A 22963-nucleotide genomic window follows, 5' to 3' on the forward strand; every position below is an offset into this window, starting at 1 on the left:
CTTTGGAAGAAAGAGGTATAAAAAGGGCCCGTTTGAGGCATTGGACCAATAATTTCAGTTAAGTTCAATCAGTTATCAGCTGATATAAAAAAAAATGGGATGGTATTGTTTTAAAAGTTGAAATAAATAAGAGATAAAACATAACATTTTTTTTTAATTATTTGTATTTTCTTTTTTAGCTCTGGAACAAAAAGGTGTAGAATTTCTTTTATACTTTTTATGCCAAAATTGCAAGGTTCTCATAATAATTTACTATCAAGATAGGGATCTGAGAAAAGGAACAACTCATATTAAAAAAAATAAATTCAAAATGTATCTTAGAAAATTGATATAAAATTGAAACCTCTCTTTCTAACTTTAGGTGCCAACCCCTTAATTTTCAAAAGTCACAGAATCAACAGTGTTTCTAAACTTGAGATACTGTGTCTTACTTCTACAAGCTGAAATAAAATGTACTGCAAAAGACTGTTTTGAGTACTTTTAGAATCTTTCACTAGATGTATTTTAATAAGGTTGTATGCAAATTTGTCTGCCATTACTTAAACCACACAAGTTCCCACAAAATATTGGCCACAGACCACAATTAAATTCCCCTATTAGTTCTTTATAACGTTTTGTTTCATTAAAAAAATTGCACCTTGCATTTTTGTCAAATCTTTTGTGTGTGTAATGTATAGTACTAGTCTAAAAATATATCCAAAATTCAGAAAGATTGAACCAATGACTCTGACAAATTTAGCCAATACACATCCATACCCCTATGGACAAGTCAAGAGATGTTCCGAAAACTGTAAATATCACCTTTTTGCACCTGGCCTAATCACTCTTTCCATATCAAAATCAGTTAAAATACAACATCCAAAAGTTTATTTCACCTCTCTTCTTTTATTTCCACCCAAAAAAAACTAAGAAATGAGTGAGGAAGGGAAAGAAAAAAAATAAGAAAAAATACACTCTAATTAAAAGGAACTATATTCGTGGACAACGAAAAGCGGGATCATTAATTGTGGTCTTGGGCCTATTAGGGGTCTAAAACTTGACCAATTCTAATAAAACTTGGCATGATTTAAGCTTAGTGTATTATAAAACAGTTTACAAAGTTTCAAAGCAATATGATACCAATTATAAAAAATGTGGCATTTTTTATATCTGAACTTTGGGTGCTGAATTGTGGCGTTGAATTAGAACAATTTCAACTATCAAATTTGGGCTTCTAAAAACCAAAATATACCAAAACTTACATTTTTTAATGTTTCTATGTATAAGTTATCACCTATTAAAAGCAACAGATAGCATACTTCATGTTTCAGACTTATAAAAAATGACCAGAAGTAAATTTTATATGAGCCTGTGCCAAAAAATAGAGGTTTTCAAATGAAGTGAGGCCTTATATGAAATGTGATATTTTTCACTTACCACAATTTTCTGAAGTTGTTAAGTTATAAAAAAACCTTTTACATGTTATAAATGTACTTTTAATGGAAATATAAGTTTCAAATAGCATAACACATGTGAATAAAATGGTCTTCAGCAATGTCAAGCTTAAAAAAACAGGTTGTCAATTTAGGTCGTTCCCCACATTTGCATATTAAAAAGCATATAAATGATATGGTAGATAGAGATATGCTTCTTTTTGCTCAAATCTTTGTTTAGATATGATAAAACATGGAGCCTGGATGTAACATGACTGTCACTTTCAACTATATATGTAGATAGTATGATTTGATGCAAGGTTATTTACTTCACTTTTTAAAACCGGCATGAAATTTCAGCCTCAAAAGGCCAATATTTTAACCACTAGCTATCAAACAAAAGAAAATAAAGGTAGTCTGTGAAACAGACAAGGTCAAACAACCAGTAATAAGTGCTTTTGATACAGATTCAGTGAAATCTGCTAAAAGGAATTCAACTTGTATGTGCATAGAACCTCATTTTTCACTTGCTTCATACTGACCGTTAGACTAAGACCATTAAAGCAGCACATTTTGCACTCTTATTCTGATTTTATCTACTTTTTTTTGTGTTCAGTGTTCAAAAATGAGTTAAACATTTACATTAGATACCACAAACACAAATAGAAAACCAGAAGAATCTGTCAGAGAGAAAGTAAGCATGCTACTTTTGTAAAAATATTGAAACAACTGAAAAAGTTCAATTTTGGGCATGTAGGCTGAAATGTCACTTTTTTACAAAATTTCTATCAAATAAAAGTGGAAATCATTTATTCTCATGTAGTTTGACAAATTAATACCAATAGGTCATTCAGGGAAGTTGTCAAAGTACAAATTCAATATTTCCTGAATTCACCTCTTAGGCCACAGACCACAATTAAATTCCCCTATTAGTTCTTTATAACGTTTTGTTTCATTAAAAAAATTGCACCTTGCATTTTTGTCAAATCTTTTGTGTGTGTAATGTATAGTACTAGTCTAAAAATATATCCAAAATTCAGAAAGATTGAACCAATGACTCTGACAAATTTAGCCAATACACATCCATACCCCTATGGACAAGTCAAGAGATGTTCCGAAAACTGTAAATATCACCTTTTTGCACCTGGCCTAATCACTCTTTCCATATCAAAATCAGTTAAAATACAACATCCAAAAGTTTATTTCACCTCTCTTCTTTTATTTCCACCCAAAAAAAACTAAGAAATGAGTGAGGAAGGGAAAGAAAAAAAATAAGAAAAAATACACTCTAATTAAAAGGAACTATATTCGTGGACAACGAAAAGCGGGATCATTAATTGTGGTCTTGGGCCTATTGCATTACAATTTAAACATTTGATGTCATAATTAAAAAGTGATTATTGAGTGATGTCAGAAGGTCATTCGGACACAATTCAGCTAAACACCCAAAAGGTTAAATATGTCTATGGTCAACGGATGATTTATCCCATTAAAACACTAGGTACTCTGATAGCACTAAAAGACCAAAGTTTGGTTTTCCCAAAATTCTTTAGAAATAATTTATGATTTGACAGATTACTTTGGACAAGGCCTTACTTACAATTTGAAATTTATGTTGCCATACCAATTAAAAGGATTAGATAAAGTGAGATTGCTAAGTTGATGCAGTGCAGGGGGTACACATAAAAACAAGAAGGTCTGATACAGGTCACATAACTCTGTATTGTGACCACATAAAAAAAGCTCTGGTTGTTTTTATACTGATGATGTTTCAAAGAATATTTCATCACTTGCTGCAATTATTTTAAATTTATAGGTGGTAAAAAGTAATTAATTTGGCATTAAAAAGTTACACATGTAAGATAGGCTATCAATAATGGCTGAACCTTGACCCCGTCTATTCATAATAGATCTCTGAGAGAAGAGGAATATTTGTAATTTTTTTAGGTGTTTGATCTGACTGTGTAATAATTAACAAACTTTATTTGTTTTCATTTTCCATAACCCCTTGGAATCTGAGTGCTATGTCTTTGAAATGTACACCCTGGCTCACAGTGGGATTGTAATACACAGAGCCAGTAATCTCAGGAATGTCCATTAACAAGGAACCAGTAATTAATCTCCTGACTGATTCCTGGTTAATGAGAGCTTTATCAAAATACTTGGGATAATCTGGAATTCTCTGACAATGGTTATCAAAGTGTTGTGAGTGATAAGCTTCTATGATAAATCATAATTGCCAGAAATATTTATAATAGTTAACATTGTTATGTTGTTTTATGGGTAATCTTTATCAATTATAAGAGATAAACATAAATCTTCAAACAAAAGTATGCTCATCTTCATTACATAATTGTAAACAATGATCGTAGAACATGTGGACATAAGAAAGAAAAGCTCCTTAACTTTGTTTTTGTGACAGATTTTTGTTTCTGATGTTTTGAATATTATAACTGATTCATTTTACAAGCATCTATCTTATATAAAGAGAGGGAAAATTTAGAAAACATTCCAAACATTGATTAGTTTGTTTCTGATTTTATTTCATTACTGTTTTATTTTACATGTATATATTTTCAAACAGGAGAGAAAATTAAGAAAACAAAACATATAAAGAAATTACAATATCAATATTGCTGTTTTTCCCCTTAATGCAGATTTTTTAAAAAGCAATTTTCTTTTTTTTCTTGGGTTTTGGGGGGGGGGGGGGGGGACGGATCACTGCTTTAATTGTTTTTTAAACTAATTCTATTTTATTAATTGTGACTTATTTTTTTAGCATTTATCTTTTTTGTTCCTTGTTCGGTTTGCTTACTCAATGATACTGTTCTTCTCAGTAGACAAATATGTTATATAAAAATTCTAATGATAATTTCTCCCAGTCTTGAATTAATTACTCAAAACAAACCATAATTATTATAATAGCATTGAGCTTAAATTTCTCTTTTATGATTTTTAAGACATATGATACAAATTGCCCTAGTCCAATAAAACAAAACTTTTACAATACAAATCATATTTTTAATGATTATTGGCAATAATCATACTGTTGAGAAATGGTTGTATAAGTATTTGAACGATTATTTAGAACTGTTTTTACGATGCTGCAGTGTATTTTTAATGTCCCTCAGTGTAAAACCCCTGCCGTCTGATGGAATATTACAAATGGTAATTTTTTAGTCTACATTTGTTGGTAATTTTTGTTAATTATCATAACAGAAAGATATGCATGGATATTATTTGAACAGAATCTGAAACAACGAATAAATATGCATTATAGAAACTGATTATTAAACTCTACCACATGACCAGAACACCTGGAGTTCTCTAAGTACATTGGATGATTGGCTGTTTATTTTCTTTGCTTGGAACATGCTACAAAGATAAAATCTAAGATTTCTTTCCAAAAACTTCAAATTAACTAGTAGTGAAAATAAAGCGTAAAGGTGAACTCTAATCGTTGCACATGGTTAGCACTACCTGAAAGTAATTAATGACTCCGCCTTGAGAAATAGACATCTTGATCCGTTGTTTGTTTACACTGGGCTTCAAGACTTGATAAGATGTAGTCATAATTATCTAATTATAATTCGGGAGATTATCTGATTAAGCCATACAACAAATCTAAACAGTTTTTGTGGTTTCTGTGAAGTTTTTTTTGTTTTACATATGTGTAAACGTGAGTGACATTTAACACTTAAAGCTCTTTAGGGGATATTTTTTGTTTACAAATTTTAAATTTGCAAAAATGCATGAATTGCACACCAAGACTGAGAAGATGGCATGTTTTTTTTTTAATGTGGTATTTGACATTTATTAATTATTAAAGTTTAAATAAAGTTTTACTCAAGTTAATTAGTTGTTTAAATAAATTTGATAGAAACTACCATAGATCAATCTGCCATCAACACTTAAGTCAGGACAAAAAGACACAAAACAAAAAGTCACAGGACAATTGTCACAAATTCAGTTTTGGGATTTGTTTTTTTTAACATTTGAGTGGATTGTTAATTGCCCAAGAAAAATAGACGTTGTCTGTAAAAAATTCTATCTTCATCTGACAATATCAATTACCAAATTCCTAAAGTAATAAGAATATATCAAGAATTTTCTTAATATATTTAAAAAAAAATGTAAACAAATTAATTGTGACTTTTTGTTTTGTGACTTTTACTGTAAGAAGTACATTTTACCCATTCTTATTACACTACCTTGAATGAAATCTGGGCTGGTATTGGTGGGGGATGCTTGACAAGCATAGTGCTCCCCAAAAATTGTCAGAGCAGATTTTCAAGTATTAACAGAGAGAAAATAAATGTCTTGAACTTTCAGGGGGAAAAGCTGCTGGGAACTTAAGCAGTCCCCAGACACCTTGACTATTTTCTGGATGCAAAATCCTGGATCCATTCTGAAAAGTGAATGAATATGGTCCAAAAGTTTCTTCACTAAACTTGACAAATCTAACACAAAGGAAGAGTGCTTCATCTTAAAGAATGGAGTGTAATACACTTCTTTGTTTCATCCCACAGATTGGAGTGTAATACAATTCTTTGTTTCATCCCACAGATTGGAGTGTAATACAATTCTTTGTTTCATCCCACAGATTGGAGTGTAATACACTTCTTTGTTTCATCCCACAGATTGGAGTGTAATACAATTCTGTTTCATCCCACAGATTGGAGTGTAATACAATTCTTTGTTTCATCCCACAGATTGGAGTGTAATACACTTCTTTGTTTCATCCCACAGATTGGAGTGTAATACAATTCTTTGTTTCATCCCACAGATTGGAGTGTAATACAATTCTTTGTTTCATCCCACAGATTGGAGTGTAATACACTTCTTTGTTTCATCCCACAGATTGGAGTGTACTACAATTCTTTGTTTCATCCCACAGATTGGAGTGTAATACACTTCTTTGTTTCATCCCACAGATTGGAGTGTAATACAATTCTTTGTTTCATCCCACATGTTATACTTATAAGCTGACAGTGTTAAAAATCAAAATGTATAGAGTATAGACTAACTTTAAATTTTTTGATTTTGACCTTACTTGATTGACCTTAGATGGGTTTTACATGTTCTTTCAGGAATCTTTATACACACATCTGCAGTTCCCAAAATTGAGTATCTCCGAAGACATTTATAAAAATAAATAATATGAAAAATCCATTTGTACTTATTTAAAATTTGAGACGGGTTCAAATTGTTCATCAAAGGCATTTGCAATATAGAATGGTTCTCAAGTGAAATTTAACCAAGAGTAAACAAAACTGCATGTGGTATAACTGAATATAAACTGTTATAAAGACAAAACACAAGATTTTGTGATACAAAACGATAGTAAATCAGTACAGATGTTTGTTATTTTCAAATGTTCATTGCCCTGGTATCTCAAAAGTTCAAGGTCCGGGGTAACAGTCAAAATATTTATACTTTTTAGGTGGAAGTGTTTAGGTATGATACTATCTTTGAACAAGTAATTAGCGAAAAGGTCATTGTTTCAATCTTGATGCGGTATGATTATTGTTTATAAACGTAAGATACTCATTTATACATCAAGGGTGGATAGTCTGCAGTTCTCAGTTTGATATTCATATTCTGGTCAGTGATAGAGGCTGTCTTGATCTTCCTGTGAAATGTAAGTTCTTTTAAGCTCACCCCTGTAGACCCTCAAGTGTTGAATTGTCAAAAGAGACCATTCCACAATCAAAATTTGTCCTTTCCTTAGAAAATGTTGACAGTAGACTGTCACGAAATGTTGACTATCACTTTTTCAGGGGAAAATCAGGACTACTGAAAAATGGACCTCTTGGAATTTTGGGTCCTCATTGCTTTTCAACTTTGTACTTTACTTGGCCTTTTTATCTTTTTGGATTCGAGTGTCACTAAAGAGTCTGTAAACAGAATGCACGTCTTGCATACAAAATATTAATCTTTGTATCTATGATGAGTTTATGGTAAAAAATTGAGAGAAATATTCAGGATTTTTAATTTTTTATACGACCGCAAAAAATTTGCGGTCATGTATTGGTATCACGTTCAGACCTGTATCAAGCTTGAATATTGTGTCCATTTTTGCCCCAACTGTTCAGGGTTGGACCTCTGAGGTTGTATCCAGCTGCGCTTGGCGAAGCAGTTTATTAGAAATTATATCTCTTTGCTGCTAAATTCAAAGTATTTCTTAGCTATCAGTTTTTGGCCCAATTGGTAAAGTCTGATTACTGCTGTCATGTTTGTGTTGCTTTTTGGTCTATGCAAAAACCAATTATATTCTAAAACATCAAATTTGGAATGCTTGAGTAATTTGAGACAAATTTTGTAATGGCAAATATGTCTCCAGCATTCAAACATTACAGGTTGAATTGAGATAATTTGTTTTAACAAGAACTACTTCCTAATGCCTGTCCATTTAGGTGGGTTTTTATAACAATATTGCACAATTAGCAAACTTATTGTTTCGAAGTTTAGTGTTACATCCATTTTCTCTATATATAAGGGGCCAGCTAAAGGCCGCCTCTGGGTCCGTGATTTTTTCGCTGTGTTAAAGACCCATTTGTAGCCTTGATGATGATCTGTTTTCTCCTCTTTGGTCTGGTTGTTGTCTCTTTGACACATTCCCTGTTTCCATTCTCAATTGAATTGTTGCTTATTTCAAAGTACTATATCACATCTGATTAACCTGCCTTTGATCAAATACATAAGTCATTACACAGGTGAACGTGATAAATAAGTATAAATTATATAAAAAAAGATGTTCAACTTTATGTTTGATCTTGTAGCTATTGATGGTATTTAATAATTCAGGGTGAACCTGGATGCTTCTCCTGTTGTTAAATAGATAAATAACATCATGAAAACGTTTATTATAGGCAATTATATCATTTACCTACAAAGATTCCTATGCACCTTAAGTAATTTGTAATTATCTTGTACCAATGTTTTATCTTGTCAGGGGCAGATAACCCTAGATAACATCTATATCTTAGAGGTGTCTTGGGAGCTAAAGGAGGGTGTAATTGTAAGATTTCTGAACCGATTGCGAAATCAAATGGTTGTTGTAAACTCCTGCAATGTATCATAATTTTTATGAGTACATGTATAGTGACTGCATAGTACAAGCAGTAGGGTGCAGATCTACACATTAGAAAGGACTGTGGCAATAATGGCTATAAGATTAGTCACTGTGCAAAGAGTGGCCAAATTGATTTATAAAATTCAAGCTTTAAACACAATTTTGTTACTGTAAATTCAGAGATTTTTGTTTTGTTTTGATTTCATGTTTTTATGCAGAAATTGCAACGGAATAGGTTTTATTGTCAAAGATTTTAAAAACATTATGTGCTTGCAGTATATCCTGAAAATGCAATAATTAATTTCGAATTTGTGTCCATTGTTTTATAATAAATGCATGCACAAATTTCTGAATTGACTGGATTTTGCTAAGTTCCATTTTATCTTTACTTACATCTAAAATTGAAAATTGTCAATGAGGGTCTGTTGAGAACAAAACATTACGACAAAAGAGATGATTTCAGCTTCCCAATTGTGAATTTTCCATTTGTATGCAGCAACTTTCCAGCAGTGCCTGCATATGGAGTATACATCTCCCAAGTGATACGATATTCCAGAGCTTGCATTTCCTGTAATGATTTTCTTGATAGAGATGATTGCTGCTAACAAGGAATCTATTGAACCAAAAGTTCAGAGTGGTTAAGATGAAAACATCCCTTAGAAAATTATATGGACGCCATCAAGAGTTGGTTGACCATTAAGGAATATCTGTTTTACAGATGCCGAAATATATGTTCCAATTGCAATAACCCTAACCTGTCCTCTTTTTCTCGAATGTGAGGGGGGGAGAGGATTTTGAAAATAATTATTCGGGTCTGGTTAAAGCTAAAAATAAAAAAATAAATACCCTTATTTAAATAAATAGATAAATAGCTCCCCCCCCCCCACCCACCCACTATCAAATTGCCATCCCCTTACCTTGAGAAAGTTGCAGCCTTCGCTTTGAAGATTTGAATCAAACTTGAGACGAGTCGGTGGCTCCCTATACACTGTGCCAGAAAGGAGGCAGCCTTGGCTTCAAGATTTGAATCAAACTTAAGTCAGTGGCTCCCTCTACACTGTGCCATCATATCAACATTCAGATTTGATGATTCAGATTCAGTAATCAAAACCAAGGATACCACATCAAAAGATTGTTTGTATAAAGTTGGTGATTTTTCATTCTCTATGACATAACTTTGATCATTTCCCAAGCAGATAATGGAATTATACACCTGTTCTGATTGACAGCTTATTTTTACCTGTTTATATTGGTTCATGTAAGAATTTTTCTGACACTTAAGTACTTGATTTTAGATTAAATTTAATTTTTCTAGTTTATTTTAGTTGGAAAATGCTGAGAAAGTTTTCTAGCTGTATTAAAAGTATAGAAAAAAAATTCTGAAATTTTATCTGGGACCAATAGATAAATGTTTTAGTCTAAAATTTTATGAAGTCTATGGGTAAATATTAAGAGGGGTTGATACTGGAGAGAGATTTTATACCCCACTTACAAAGTGAATGGTTTACTGCATTATAAATGGAGCAACAGACAAACTGACAGAATCATATATTTCTGTTGATGCAGCCATAACTTTTGTTACATATATTATGACGGGTGCCACATGTGGATCAGGAAATGCTTACCCTTCCGAAACATCTGAGATCACCCCCGGTTTTTGGTGGGGTTTGTGTTGCTCAGTCTTTAGTTTTCTATGTTGTGTTTTGTGTATTCTTGTTTGTATGGTGGTCTTTTTCTTTTTTAGCCATGGCGTTGTCAATTATTTTCACCTTTTGAGTTTGAATGTCCCTTTGGTATCTTTCACCTCTCTTTTATGCCAGCCAATATTATTGAATGATTTTATATTTGGTCTGGAATCATAAAATGCTGATTTGTAATGTGCTAGCCATTCCAGACATGCCAGACAGTCACTTAAATTCTGTTTGACAATAAAACTGGTAATTTGAATTTGCATTATTCCCAATGAACACAGAATTTTTATCAACATCTACTATTGGGGTACTAGTATACTTTGCATGACTTTATTTTGTCTTGTTGGAAACCATATTCATTTCAAATTAGGCTCATTTTGGAAAAAAAAGAATTGCTGATAAAAAAAAGAGATTTATCTAAAATTTGATGTAGAAAATTGACAAATTTTGGCATGTCCTTTAAGCAAACTAAAATTCATTGGCAATTGCCTTTGCTGTGTACCGGTACTAGTTTGAGATATTGACATTATATAATATATTAATAAAAAAAGGATGTGTATGTAAGCAACTATAGGCCCTCAACAATGAGCAAAACCCATATCATATAGTAAGTTATAAAAGTCATGACAAAATTAGTTTTAATTAGCTTTCTACATGCAAGCATGGGGAAAATAATTTGTCAATTTGAAACACTGGTGACTTCATTACTTATACGTTTAACATTCCTTCATAGTATTTTTACAATAAGTTAATGCTTGACTCTCCCAACCCTTGTCAAAGGTTCCTGGATTCACCATCATTGAAAAGACATTTTTATTTAAGAAGGAAATGAATAAGAAATAAAAGCACCTGAATGAATTAAAAAAAGAAGAGACTGGGATTAAAAAAAAAAGATGCATGGATCATATTTGGGACCTGCATTTTAAACGTAAAAGGGAGAGTATGAAAATTGTCAGAAAATATTAGGAGCACCTGATTTCAGCCCCTTTTATCGGTGAAGTGTGTTGTTTATATACATCTTATGATTTTAGATTACCCCAATGGTACATTCTTTACTTTTTTACGTCAACTTTTCAACCTTTTCCACCCTCTTCAGACAATTTAAGAACAGAGCGTAATTTATCCCCTTGGATAAGTTGGATATTTTCTTCATTTTTACATCATTTTTTCAACCTTTTCCACCCTCTTCAGGCAATTTAAGTACAGAACATAATCATGATAATTTATCATACATACTACAACCTGTTTGATCACTGACAAACTGCACCTAGTGACCCTCAGTGATTGTTAAAGATTCACATCTGTTGTAAAACTCAATCCATTGTATATCATATCTGACACAAGATTATCTATGTGAAACAAATCTATCTGAAAATAACTGCATTGATTCTATTGCACTATGCTGCAAAAGTGAGACAATTTATGCTTGCTCATGGCTTTAATTGTGACCTTAGATATTGTAGATGGTTTTTGCTATTGATATTGAAACATAAAAATTATATGTCTAGATTTATATGTCGTACAGTTGCATGCATACTTGCATATCTTTAGACCTGTCTGAACTGATCGCCTTTGTATAAATATTATTAACTGGAAAATTGCTGCCTTATTTTATATACTGAGACTACTTTTTCAAAAAGCAATGAAAGTTCTGACGACTTTTAAGGGAGCTACCATTTGATTTGTATGGGGGGGGGGGGGGGGGGGGGGGGGCTAGGATGAAATTTGAAAAAAAAGGCAGGACAGGAATTTTGAGTAAAAAAAAAGGCAGGATGAGCAACTTGGCAAAAAAAAAGGCAGGATGACAATTTATGTAAAAAAAGTCAGGATAACCTAATAAAAATTTTAACTAAAAAAAATGCAGGACAAAATCTTTCATCCTAATTCCCCCATAAAAATCAAATGGTAACTCCCTAAGTGTATCAAAGACAAACAAAGGTCTACAAATAACATTTCTATTCTCCAATTTTTCCCAACTGTGATGAAATTCACTGAATGAGAGACATAGTGTCAGCATGCAGTGGGTAAACTATTGGTAGAAGACCTGGATGCTTCATACCTTGTATATAGATGCCTTATGTTATATGATGTTTCCATCTGTAATGTCCATTTTGTTTTCTGAATTTCTCATCTAAATTGAGTAGTAGGATAATTATAATTGGTGTATGCATGGGATCCTTGCAAGGTCTACATGTATGTCAGACTGGGGACACAAGACATTTCAGAGTATGCACTCTTGTTTATATAAAATGAAAACAAAACTTTTATAAATTTCATGCGTCCGAAGCGCTTTTCTGAAGTTATTCATTGGGAATGCTCATAGCCGAACATTTTATAAGCTAGTCAAGGATAGGATATGTTCTGATTATACCTTTGTCCATCTGTTGGTTGTAATTTTCAACTAATTTAACTTTACCCTCTTATAAGGTTTGATGGTCATATGGTATCCATACTTTCTGGCTGTTTTATCTCTTTTGTTGCATCACTTCCCATGACTTCCTTGCTTTGGAAAAGTTTCTATTTTTATATTCGCGGTCGTATATTGGTATGACGTTGGCGTCATCGTCGTCGTCGTCCGAAGACACATTGGTTTTTGCACTCTAACTTTAGTTTAAGTAAAAGGATCTCTATGAAATTTTACCATAAGGTTCAATACTACAAAAGGAAGGTTGGGATTGATTTTGGGGGTTATGGTACCAACAGTTAAGGAAAAAGGGGCCAAAAATAAGCATTTTTGTAACTTCCTGACATAACTTGTGTGTTAGAGTATGGATCTCTCGGACATTGTACCACAAGGTTCCATATCACAAAGGGAATGCTGGGATTGATTTTTGGGGTAATTGCCTCAAAATTTTAGGAATTAGGGGCCAAAAAAGGGGCAAAAAACAAGCATTTTTCTAGTTTCATGACAATAACTTGTGTGTAAGTGTATGGATCTTTCTGAAATTGTACTACAAGGTTTCATATCACAAAGGGAAAGCTGGGTTTGAGTTTGGGGGTGATTGCCCTACACATTTAGGAATTTGGGGCCACTAAAAACAAGCATTTTTATACGCCCGTTTACGGGACGTATTATGGTATACCGTTGTCCGTCTGTCAGTCCGTCCGTCTGTCCGTCCGTCGTCAACATGTCGGACATTAACTCAAAAATGCTTTTACCAATTTGCATAAAACTTTGGTGAATTGTTTATTTCTATTGACGTGAGCTCCCTTTCGTTTTTAATAAAATTTAGATTTTAAGTTTCCGAGTTATGGGGTTTTATTCATTAAAAAAAGGGGGATTTTCCCGTTTTCGGACAATAAGTCAAGAATGCTTTCACCAACTTGCAAGAAATTGTGGTGAATTGTTTATATCTATTGACATGAGCTCCCTTTCAATTTTTATAAATTTTAGATTTTACGTTTCCAAGTTACAGGGTTTTATTCATAAAAAATGGGGGGATTTTCCAGTTTTCAGACAAAAACTCAAAAATGCTTTCAGCAATTCTTATGAAACTTTGGTGAATTGTTTGTATGTGTTGATGTAAGCTCCCTTTAGAATTTTATAAATTTTACATCCTACATTTCTGAGTTATGGGGTTTTATTCATTAAAAAAAGGGGTGATTTTCCAGTTTTCGGACAATAACTCAAAAATGCTGTCACCAATTCTCATGAAACTTTGGTGAATTGTTTATATCTATTGATGTAAGCTCCCTTTTTATTTTCAAAAATTTCTAATATGACATTGAGAATTAATTGAACTTTATTTGTTTATAGTCTGACAACAGATTTACTAAGTACTGTAAAAACATTAATTTTCGTGGGGTTAAAATTTCGTTGTTTTGTCTCTATATAAAATTTTATGGGGATTTAATTTCGTGGTTTCCATTAAATGAAAGTGATATTATATGTAGGTTAAATTTTCGTGGGGGTTTTAATTTCGTGGATATATTCTTTCCACGAAATAAACGAAATTAAATCCTCCACGAAAATTTCTGCTTTTATAGTATTGCACAACAGCAAGAAATCTTTAATTGAATATAAATTCAATTCATATAACCAATTTCAAATTCTTTGACTACATTTATTCAGAAACCTATAATATGTCAAGTATTTAATTACAATCCAAATTCAGACCTGAATCAAGCTTGAATAATGTGTCCATTTTTGCCCCAACTGTTCAGGGTTGGACCTCTGCGGGGGTATCTAGCTGCGCTTAGCGAAGCAGTTTATTCTAGTTTCCAGACAATAACTTGTGTTCAAGTATATGGATCTCTCTGAAATTGTACTGCAGGGTACCATACCACAAAGGGAAGGCTGGGATTGATTTTTGGGGTAATTGCCTCAAAATTTTAGGAATTAGGGGCCAAAAAGGGGCAAAAAACAAGCATTTTTCTAGTTTCAGGACAATAACTTGTGTTTAAATGTATGAATCTTTATGAAATTGTACTACAAGGTTCCATATCACAAAAGGAAAGCTGGGTTTGAGTTTGGGGGTAATTGCCCTAAACATTTAGGAATTTGGGGCCAAACAGGGGCCTAAAAACAACCATTTTTCTAGTTTCCAGACAATAACTTGTGTTCAAGTGTATGGATCTCTCTGAAATTGTACTGCAAGGTACCATACCACAAAGGGAAGGCTCGGATTGAGTTTGGGATGATGAATCATAAGAGGGTTAAAAAAAATTGGGGGAGGGATTTTTTTTTCCTTTTTTTCCTTTTTTTTTTCCTTTTTTTCTTTTTTTTTTTTTAAATTTTCCATTTTAAATTGGTTATTTCTGATTTATATATAAAAGCAAATAATAATGATATGGTTTGAATAGGTAAATTAAAAAAATTTAAGTTCTTAGACCACATTCATTCTGTGTCAGAAACCTATGCTGAGTCAAATATTTAATCACAATCCAAATTCAGGGCTGTATCAAGCTTGAATGTTGTGTCCATACTTGCCCCAACTGTTCAGGGTTCGACCTCTGCGGTTGTATCAAGCTGCGCCCAGCGGAGCATTTTATTAGGATTGGTCATCAAAATCCATATTGCCCATGGGAGGTCAATGATAAAAATGTATGAATGAAAAGGAAGGTTGCATAATTATTGACACAGATTTTCTTTAATTCATATATAATTACCCGTTTGATGTTCTCTACATAGGAAGATCGGGAAAAAAGGTTTTGACTCAATGGACTTTTTTATTTTTACAGGTGAAACAACTTTTGCATTCTGGGAAATCCTGGTAAGTTTGTTGCAAGAAGATGATGAAGAAGTAAAAGATATGGCTGCAAAGATTGTCAGTAGATTGAACCCTGAAGTTCAAGGTCAGTTAACAGTCATTTGTTATGAGATCTTAGTTTGAAATCAAGTCAAATATTTTTTTACAAAAAAAGCATTTATCAAACGACAAAAAAACGAACTTCACAACTAGATTACAAAGATCATATCTAAAACAGCCAAATGTTATAACCAGGAATTGGAGGTCAAAGTTGTTTGATATACCAAAACTTTATGAGGGCAAAGTTTAAAGTTCAAGGTTAATGTTTTACTCCAGCAATGAGCTTTTACCTTAGAGATAATGCACCAGCCAAAATTGAATAGGTGATGGCTATATTGCAATTTAATGGATCGCTGACAATGTGACATCAGAGGTTAAAGTTCAAGGTCATTATTAGCATTTAAAGACAATTTATTACAACCCTGCAACAAAAATTTAGGATGGATAATGTTTAACAACTATCAGTTTAAGTTTGTCAGTTCAACATATTTTTTTAATTTGGCATTTTTTTGTGGGCTGCTCACTCCAACAATTTTCAAGCTATCTTTTTAGCCAAATATGCTTACACTTATTATCAATCTACATGTCAGAATTTCTATTTTAATGATTTATTTCCATCATATATGTCTTACAATCAAAGATTACTAGCCAGGATAACAAAATATTTTTCATTTATTGAAATTCAAATGTCAAAAGACTATGCTTTACTTCGAAGAAAACCACATTAGGGTTCTAAGCATTAGAAATTGCCAACAAAATTCATTTTTTATTGAGGACAATTGATAATTTATGGAAAACCAGATTATTTTCTTTCAAGGACACTTTGATGTCAAAGAGAATGATGGAGTTATAAAGGCTCTAAGACTTAAAAAATCAGAAGCTCATAGTTGTTCAATGCACAATAATACATTAAATTAATTCAAGTGACAAGAATTGATTATATATTTATCACACCATTGTGTTTTGTAGTAGTCCCCTCTTGACACGAAAAGAAATTAGGTTAAAATATGAAATAAGGGCCATTGATTCACTCCCATAAAGACTGTGTGAGACCAGATTTAAATGCTGAACAGTAGCAACAAGGTTACATGGAAAATTTATAGCATTTGAATATTTTCCCAGGCAATTTTTAGTGATTTAGTATTATTTATAAAGTTCAAGATTTTATATTTTTGAAAGGGATATAAACTATATTTAAGGTTTAATGGAAAATAAATTCAGTTGTGTTACCAGCTGATATCTTTTTAGGTATAAAATATATCTTACCGTACGTGTGTTGTTTTATTTACAATGTTCAAGATTTTATATTTTGGAAAGGTATTACTATTTTCAAGGTTTGATTAAAAATAAATTCAGTTTTGTTACTGACTGACATCTGTTTAGATATGAAAAATATCTTACAAAAAATGTTTTGTCACAAATGCAAATTTTTAATACTTTTATGCAACTGTTTGTTAGTACATTTAGGCAGCTGTTTGTTAGTACTTTTATGCAGCTGTTTGCATCTAACAAAAGATTTGTTTATGTATTTCTCCTTTTTTTTCGTATGTGTCCTTCACCCATTGTAAGTCTAAATAAAAACTTGCTACTTGTTGGATTTTAGCTATAAACTGATTTGTAATACAGTTATGTAACACGCATAAGACATTACCTTATAATTTATAGCCAGCACATCAGACAGTATATATTTTGATTTAAGATGGTATTAAACTGTCTTATCTGTACTAAAGTACAAATCATTAAAACTTTTGTATTAATTTTTGATTGAATTAAGTTGTCTCAAATATTCTATAGGATATATCACCTGACTTTTTCTGATATTTTGTAATCAAAAGATTTTCAGCCATTTTTTATGAAACCTTAGAAAGTTCAGAATGTCGGTTAATCTGTTTTTTTTCCATCACAACATAAACAATGGCCCTGTTAGGCTAGATGGAACTAAACCTAACTAAACTTAGCATGAAAATTGTATCTGTGACCTCACTCAAATTTGTATATGCCTGTCAAGGATAGAACATAATATGGTATTCTATTATCCTTGTCTGTTTTACAGCTGTCTGTTTGTTTATTTGTTTAAGCAAATCTCTTATTAGATTTTCACATATGAAAACAATCTCTGTTTTGGTTTTAACAATTTTAAGATGCGTTGTTTCAGAGTTATGGGACTTTTTAATTCTCCAAAATTCAACACAATCTTTATAGGACGTCTTCTAACTTAGGTTTGCTTTAGTGGATCTATATAATTTTTAACAAAGTATAAAGCTAGAAGGTTTGTATTTTCAGTGAAATCACCAAAATCTTGTCCTGTTTCTGAATGTATGTTTGTTGGCTGATAGTCTGGTGGCCTTTTTAAGGACTTGTTGGAGCTGTGGGAAATCAGAGAATGCAGTATGAAAAACATGGCCCAACATGTCCTAAAATGGTCTTCAGAAATCAGATCAATCTCCAACTAATATTTTGGGTGTTTACCTATTCTATGACTTAGATCTGACTTATTCTATTTTTAATTACTTTCCACTGATTTTTCATTGCCTTTGATTGGATTTGTTTTGTTTTTAGGATAATTGTTAACCAATTACCATAGTATACAATTGTGTGTATTTCCAGTGACTGTTTACCCTTTCCTTGCCTCAGATTTGACTGTATTTTCAGTGACTGTTCACCTATTCCTTATCTTAGATTTGACTGTTGGAACCATGTTACATCACAATTAGATTTAACTGTTTGTTTTCTGTGACTGTTCACCTATCTCATACCTTTAATCTGACTGTTTGTATTTTCAGTGACTGTTCACCCATTCCTTGGCTTAGATTTGTCTGTCTGTATTTTCAATGGCTGTTCACACATTCCTTTTCTTAGATTTGACTGTTGGAATTGTGGTACATCACAATTAGATTTAACTGTTTATTTTCAGTGATTGTTCATCCATCTCATACCTTAAATCTGACTGTTTGTATTTTTCAGTGACTGTTCACCCATTCCTTGCCTTAGATTTGACTGTTGGATCAATGTTACATCACCATTATACCAGACACTGGAAGCTATGTTTGAAAACCATGTTGAAATGGATGGAAACTGATACCAAAGAAGAAGTGGTAAAATTATAGATAATAATGGGGTGTTAAAATATAAGGAATACAGAATAATGGTCAAAATAAATGAAGAATGGAGAAAAATTAGCTAAATATTAAAGAAATGAAGAACCCCCATCCAGTAATTGTTGTTCATTCATTGATTTCCACTTTGTGTTCGTAATTGCTCCTTCACTAATGAACATATGTCAATTAAACTTTGAAGAAAATATACCAAAAATGTAGCCATTTTCTGTGATAACAAAATGAACATTACTATTCAACTTTTCTTTTATTCTGATGTTGTTCAAAAGGGAAAATTGCTGTAAAATTCTAATTTTTTTAAGAAGAAAGAATTGTTGACTATGATTTGCTACTGTAAATTCAGAAATGTTTGCAACTTTTTTATCATTTGTGAAAATTGCGATGAGAAAGATGTTACAAAAATTAAGATTAGTTTTTTTTAATTTAATTAATAGCATTATTTATGTGCAGAATATCCTGAAATCGCAATAATAAATCTCGAATTTGTAATAATAACAATAGCAATAATAAGTCCACAAAAATTTCTGAATTTACAGTATTCTTATTTCGACAGATTAGAGCAAAATATCACAATGCACTATAGCAAGGCAATTTAACCAGGTTTAGACATTTACTCTACCTAAGTTATAACCTGAATAAACTAATTTGGGTAAAATTCAGAATAAAATACCATACTGGTAACAGGGGTTTTTTGTCATGTGAATTTTTTCACTTATTATGAGTAACAGGATAACTATATTTGGTATATGGGTTCCTTGCAACATCTACATGTCAGCCAGACAGGGTTCAACTGACCTCAACCTCATTTCATGGATCAGTGATCAAGGTTAAAGTTACATGATTAGGTCCGTTTCTCAAATACTATAAGCAGTAGGTCAACTATACATGGTGTATGTAATGATTGTAATGGGTACATGTCAGTCTGAAATGTTTTGTTTGACCTTGACCTCATTTTCATGGTTCGTTGGTCAATGTTAAGTTTTTGTGTTTTGGTCTGTTTTTCAATTACCAGAAGCAATAGGTCAATTGTATTTGGTGTTTTAAAAAGTTGTAAGGTGTATATTTCTTGTCTGACAGGATTTATCTGACCTTGACCTCATTCTCATAGATCTTTAAAAATGTTAAGTTTATGTGATACTTTTAGTAAAACCTGTATCTATAAGACTTTCAACATAAAATCAATGGTCAGTAAAAAAGGTGAGACATTTCAGTGTGTGCACTCTTGTTTTCATTTATACGTTACCTTTATTTCTGAAACTGTGAAATATTCAAATCATCTACTGGCTTTCACAGCTCAGAAATGCAAGAATTCTTCTTGTATATGTGTGACTCCTACATTGTCAAATCTGACCTATGATCTTGGGGATTTTTTTGAGCGACCTTCAGACCTGACATCTCATTTTAAAGGACCTGTGACCTTTATAAATTTTCAAAGCTGAGAATCAGATCCCTTTATGAAAGTACAGTTTGCATTATAGTGTCCTGGTGACATCAGGCAATTTTTAAACATGACCTGGTGACATCAGGCAATTTTTAAACATGACCTGGTGACCTGAGGCAATTTTAAACATGACCTTGTCACTTAAGGGGGTATCTACTAGAGCCCCATGTGTGCAACAGACATAATTTTTATATTGAGAAATCATAATATAGTTCATCAGTCATCACTTACAATGTTATAAATCATGTAAACAGTATCACATACAAAGGTCAGGGTTTTCTGATGACACACAACAAGTTTATCTCTCAGGAAACACTTTGAATGTGACAAGTGCCATCTTCAGAGTAATTATGTATAAATGTCAGCGTTGCTTAATGATGTTTATCAGAACGCACACAAAAAATATTACGATCTTGTGTTGGGTTGATTAATTAAATATTCTTTGCAATTCCTTTGCGAAGAGACCTTGATCTAATGTTTAGTAGATAAGTGGGTATTCAAGAGGACGGTTAAGTTATAAAGTTATTTTAAAAAATTTTAAATTTATACTTTCCTTTCAAACATTTTCTCCTCGCCCATAAAAATGTAAGGCTAAAAATTTTCACTTTGTATCCTTTGGGCATGAGAATTTGAGGATATCATTTCCACCATTTTTTATGATCTATATAGCATAAAACAAATCAGGAATAACTCCCATTTAAAGTAGAGAAGTGCTTGAAAATCATCCTCTTGCTTTGGCTTGGAAGAAATTAATGAATATCTGTTTAGGCTTGGTTACATTGGTCATGAGTAATGTACGTAGGTACTTTGTTTAAAAATATCTTACATACTATATGTAGTATTTGGCCTAAACATCTAATGATTGGTGAAAATAACTCTAAACAGACATATATTTCTAAGTGCCTTATTTGTCAGGGAAAACTGATTTTATAGATATGACTGTATCTGTGATTAATCATTACATGTATGACTAAAATGAATTTGAACTCTAAGAAATGATAATAACATTCTCATTTATACAACATACTTGAAGTGAGAATTCATTTTCATTTTAATATCAACTGTATAAGGTGAAAATTTCATTTTAAATCAAAATAATTTTGACTTTATATAATTGAAGTTTCTATAAGTATTTTGTTAAAGGTTGCAATAAATAAAATATTGAACTTTAATTTAAAAGTTTGTATTTTTCAATATTTTTAAGGGTGTTGGTGGACGACTGTTCGACAAAAATGAGATGAATACATGGAGAGAAGATATACAGTTTGTGAACATTGTGATGAAATATCTTTTACAAATTATTCTGTCATGCAATACATCATCCATGGCAGGAATTAAAAAGAATTTGTCAGAAATCCAAAAAGTAGTGAACATCAAGGGAGATAACTCTACCATAATCAATGAACAAAAGGGAGAGAATTTAGGTATGGACTCAACCAGCTTCTCTAGGATTTTTAATAAAGAGAAATTACTTCACCTACAGGCAGAGTTAATGGACAAATTTCCAGTTGGTCAAACATTCAGTTTAGAACCAATAACATCAGGCCATTCAGAGAAATGGTCAACACTACTTGATTGTTTATATAGTCATTTGACATTAGTATTAAAAGAAGACCTGACATCTTTAGGACCATTTAAAGATGTAAACAAACATATTCATTGTAGTATAAATAAGTTAAAAGTAGACTTGGTGCTGCAGCTATGTCACTGTGTGTCTGATACAAGGATTAATTCTTTACTTCAGGGAAAATAGAAAAAGAAATAAAATATGCAGGCCACACCAATTTAAGTTTTAGTTCTTTTGTTTATAAAAGAGACCCAAAAAAAGGTGCAAGCAAGTAATACGTTTTCTGAAAACTGTTTTAAAAGAAACAAGTGGAAAATTTGATGAGGGATTCAGCATTTAGAAGAAAAAATATCTCAAAAATATTATAATGTTGGTGAAGGTAATTATTGTTTAATATATAAAATATGTGCTTATTTTTTTTTTTTTTTTGCTGTTAAATTATTTTTTTCTATAGAAAACTTCTTCTCCCAAACATTTTGCTAGTGATTTCAAGGAACTAAAAGTTGATTTTGTGTGGCCTCAGATCAAAATGATATGATATTTGTTTATTTACATTTATTTCTATGAATGATAATTAATCAGTGGAGACATTGTCTGTTCAGGGTTATATCCAATTTATAGATAAATATTGGAAAATCCATTCCAATCATTATTAGACCATTTTGGGAAACTTACATCAAAGAATCCACCTTGTTACGATCTTGCTTGAAAATGAATACATGGTCACTAAAGAGTGTCTGGATGGGGGTTACAGAAATGAGAATAGTGGAAAAAAGATTAGAGAAAATGGGAGGGAAAATAATGGGGTACTAAAACAAAAAGAAAGTAGAAAAATGGGCACAATCATTTTGAGAATAGAAAACAACAACTTCAATAATTAAAGAGTACAATAATGAAGACAGCCCCTCCCCCCTCATCCAGACACCATTAAATGTAAAAATAAAACACTATAAAACAAAGAAAGTGATCTAAGGGAGCTACCATTTGATTTTTAATGGGGGGGGGGGGGGGGGGGGGGCTAGGAAGAAAAATTTTGTCCTTCATTTTTTTTTTAGCTGTAATCTCTGTCTTGCCTTTTTATTTTTCACTCTATTCGGTCCTGCCTTTTTTTTTATTAGTTTATCCTGACTTTTTTTTACATAAATTGTCATCCTGGCTTTTTTTTTTGCCAAGTTGCTCATCCTGCCTTTTTTTTTACTCAAAACTCCTGTCCTGCCTTTTTTTCAAATTTCATCCTAGCCCCCCATAAAAATCAAATGGTAGCTCTCTAACTAGCATGTGATACACATAAAATGGAGGTTCAAAGATCAAACAAAAAACTTTTTCTTAAATGGTATTTGCTGCTTCTCCACCAAGCATGCTGCATTTAGGAGTTCGAGCAAAGACTAGTGGACTCATGCAATTCTACTGGC

General features: G+C 32.0%; 1 protein-coding gene across 1 annotated transcript in view; it reads left to right on the forward strand.

Moving 5' to 3' along the window:
• Positions 1–22086, forward strand: part of LOC127699100 (thyroid adenoma-associated protein homolog) — a 202207-nt gene extending 180121 nt beyond the window's left edge. The window contains exons 36-38 of the mRNA XM_052202835.1: positions 15360–15473; positions 18392–18522; positions 21189–22086. Coding sequence (XP_052058795.1) covers positions 15360–15473; positions 18392–18522; positions 21189–21737 — 794 coding nt within the window. The 3' untranslated portion in view covers positions 21738–22086. The remainder of the gene's footprint in view (positions 1–15359; positions 15474–18391; positions 18523–21188) is intronic.
• The last annotated feature ends 877 nt before the right edge of the window (positions 22087–22963 follow it).

The sequence above is a fragment of the Mytilus californianus genome, unplaced genomic scaffold, assembly GCF_021869535.1.
Source record: "Mytilus californianus isolate M0D057914Y unplaced genomic scaffold, xbMytCali1.0.p SCAF_4, whole genome shotgun sequence".
Classification (NCBI taxonomy): domain Eukaryota; kingdom Metazoa; phylum Mollusca; class Bivalvia; order Mytilida; family Mytilidae; genus Mytilus; species Mytilus californianus.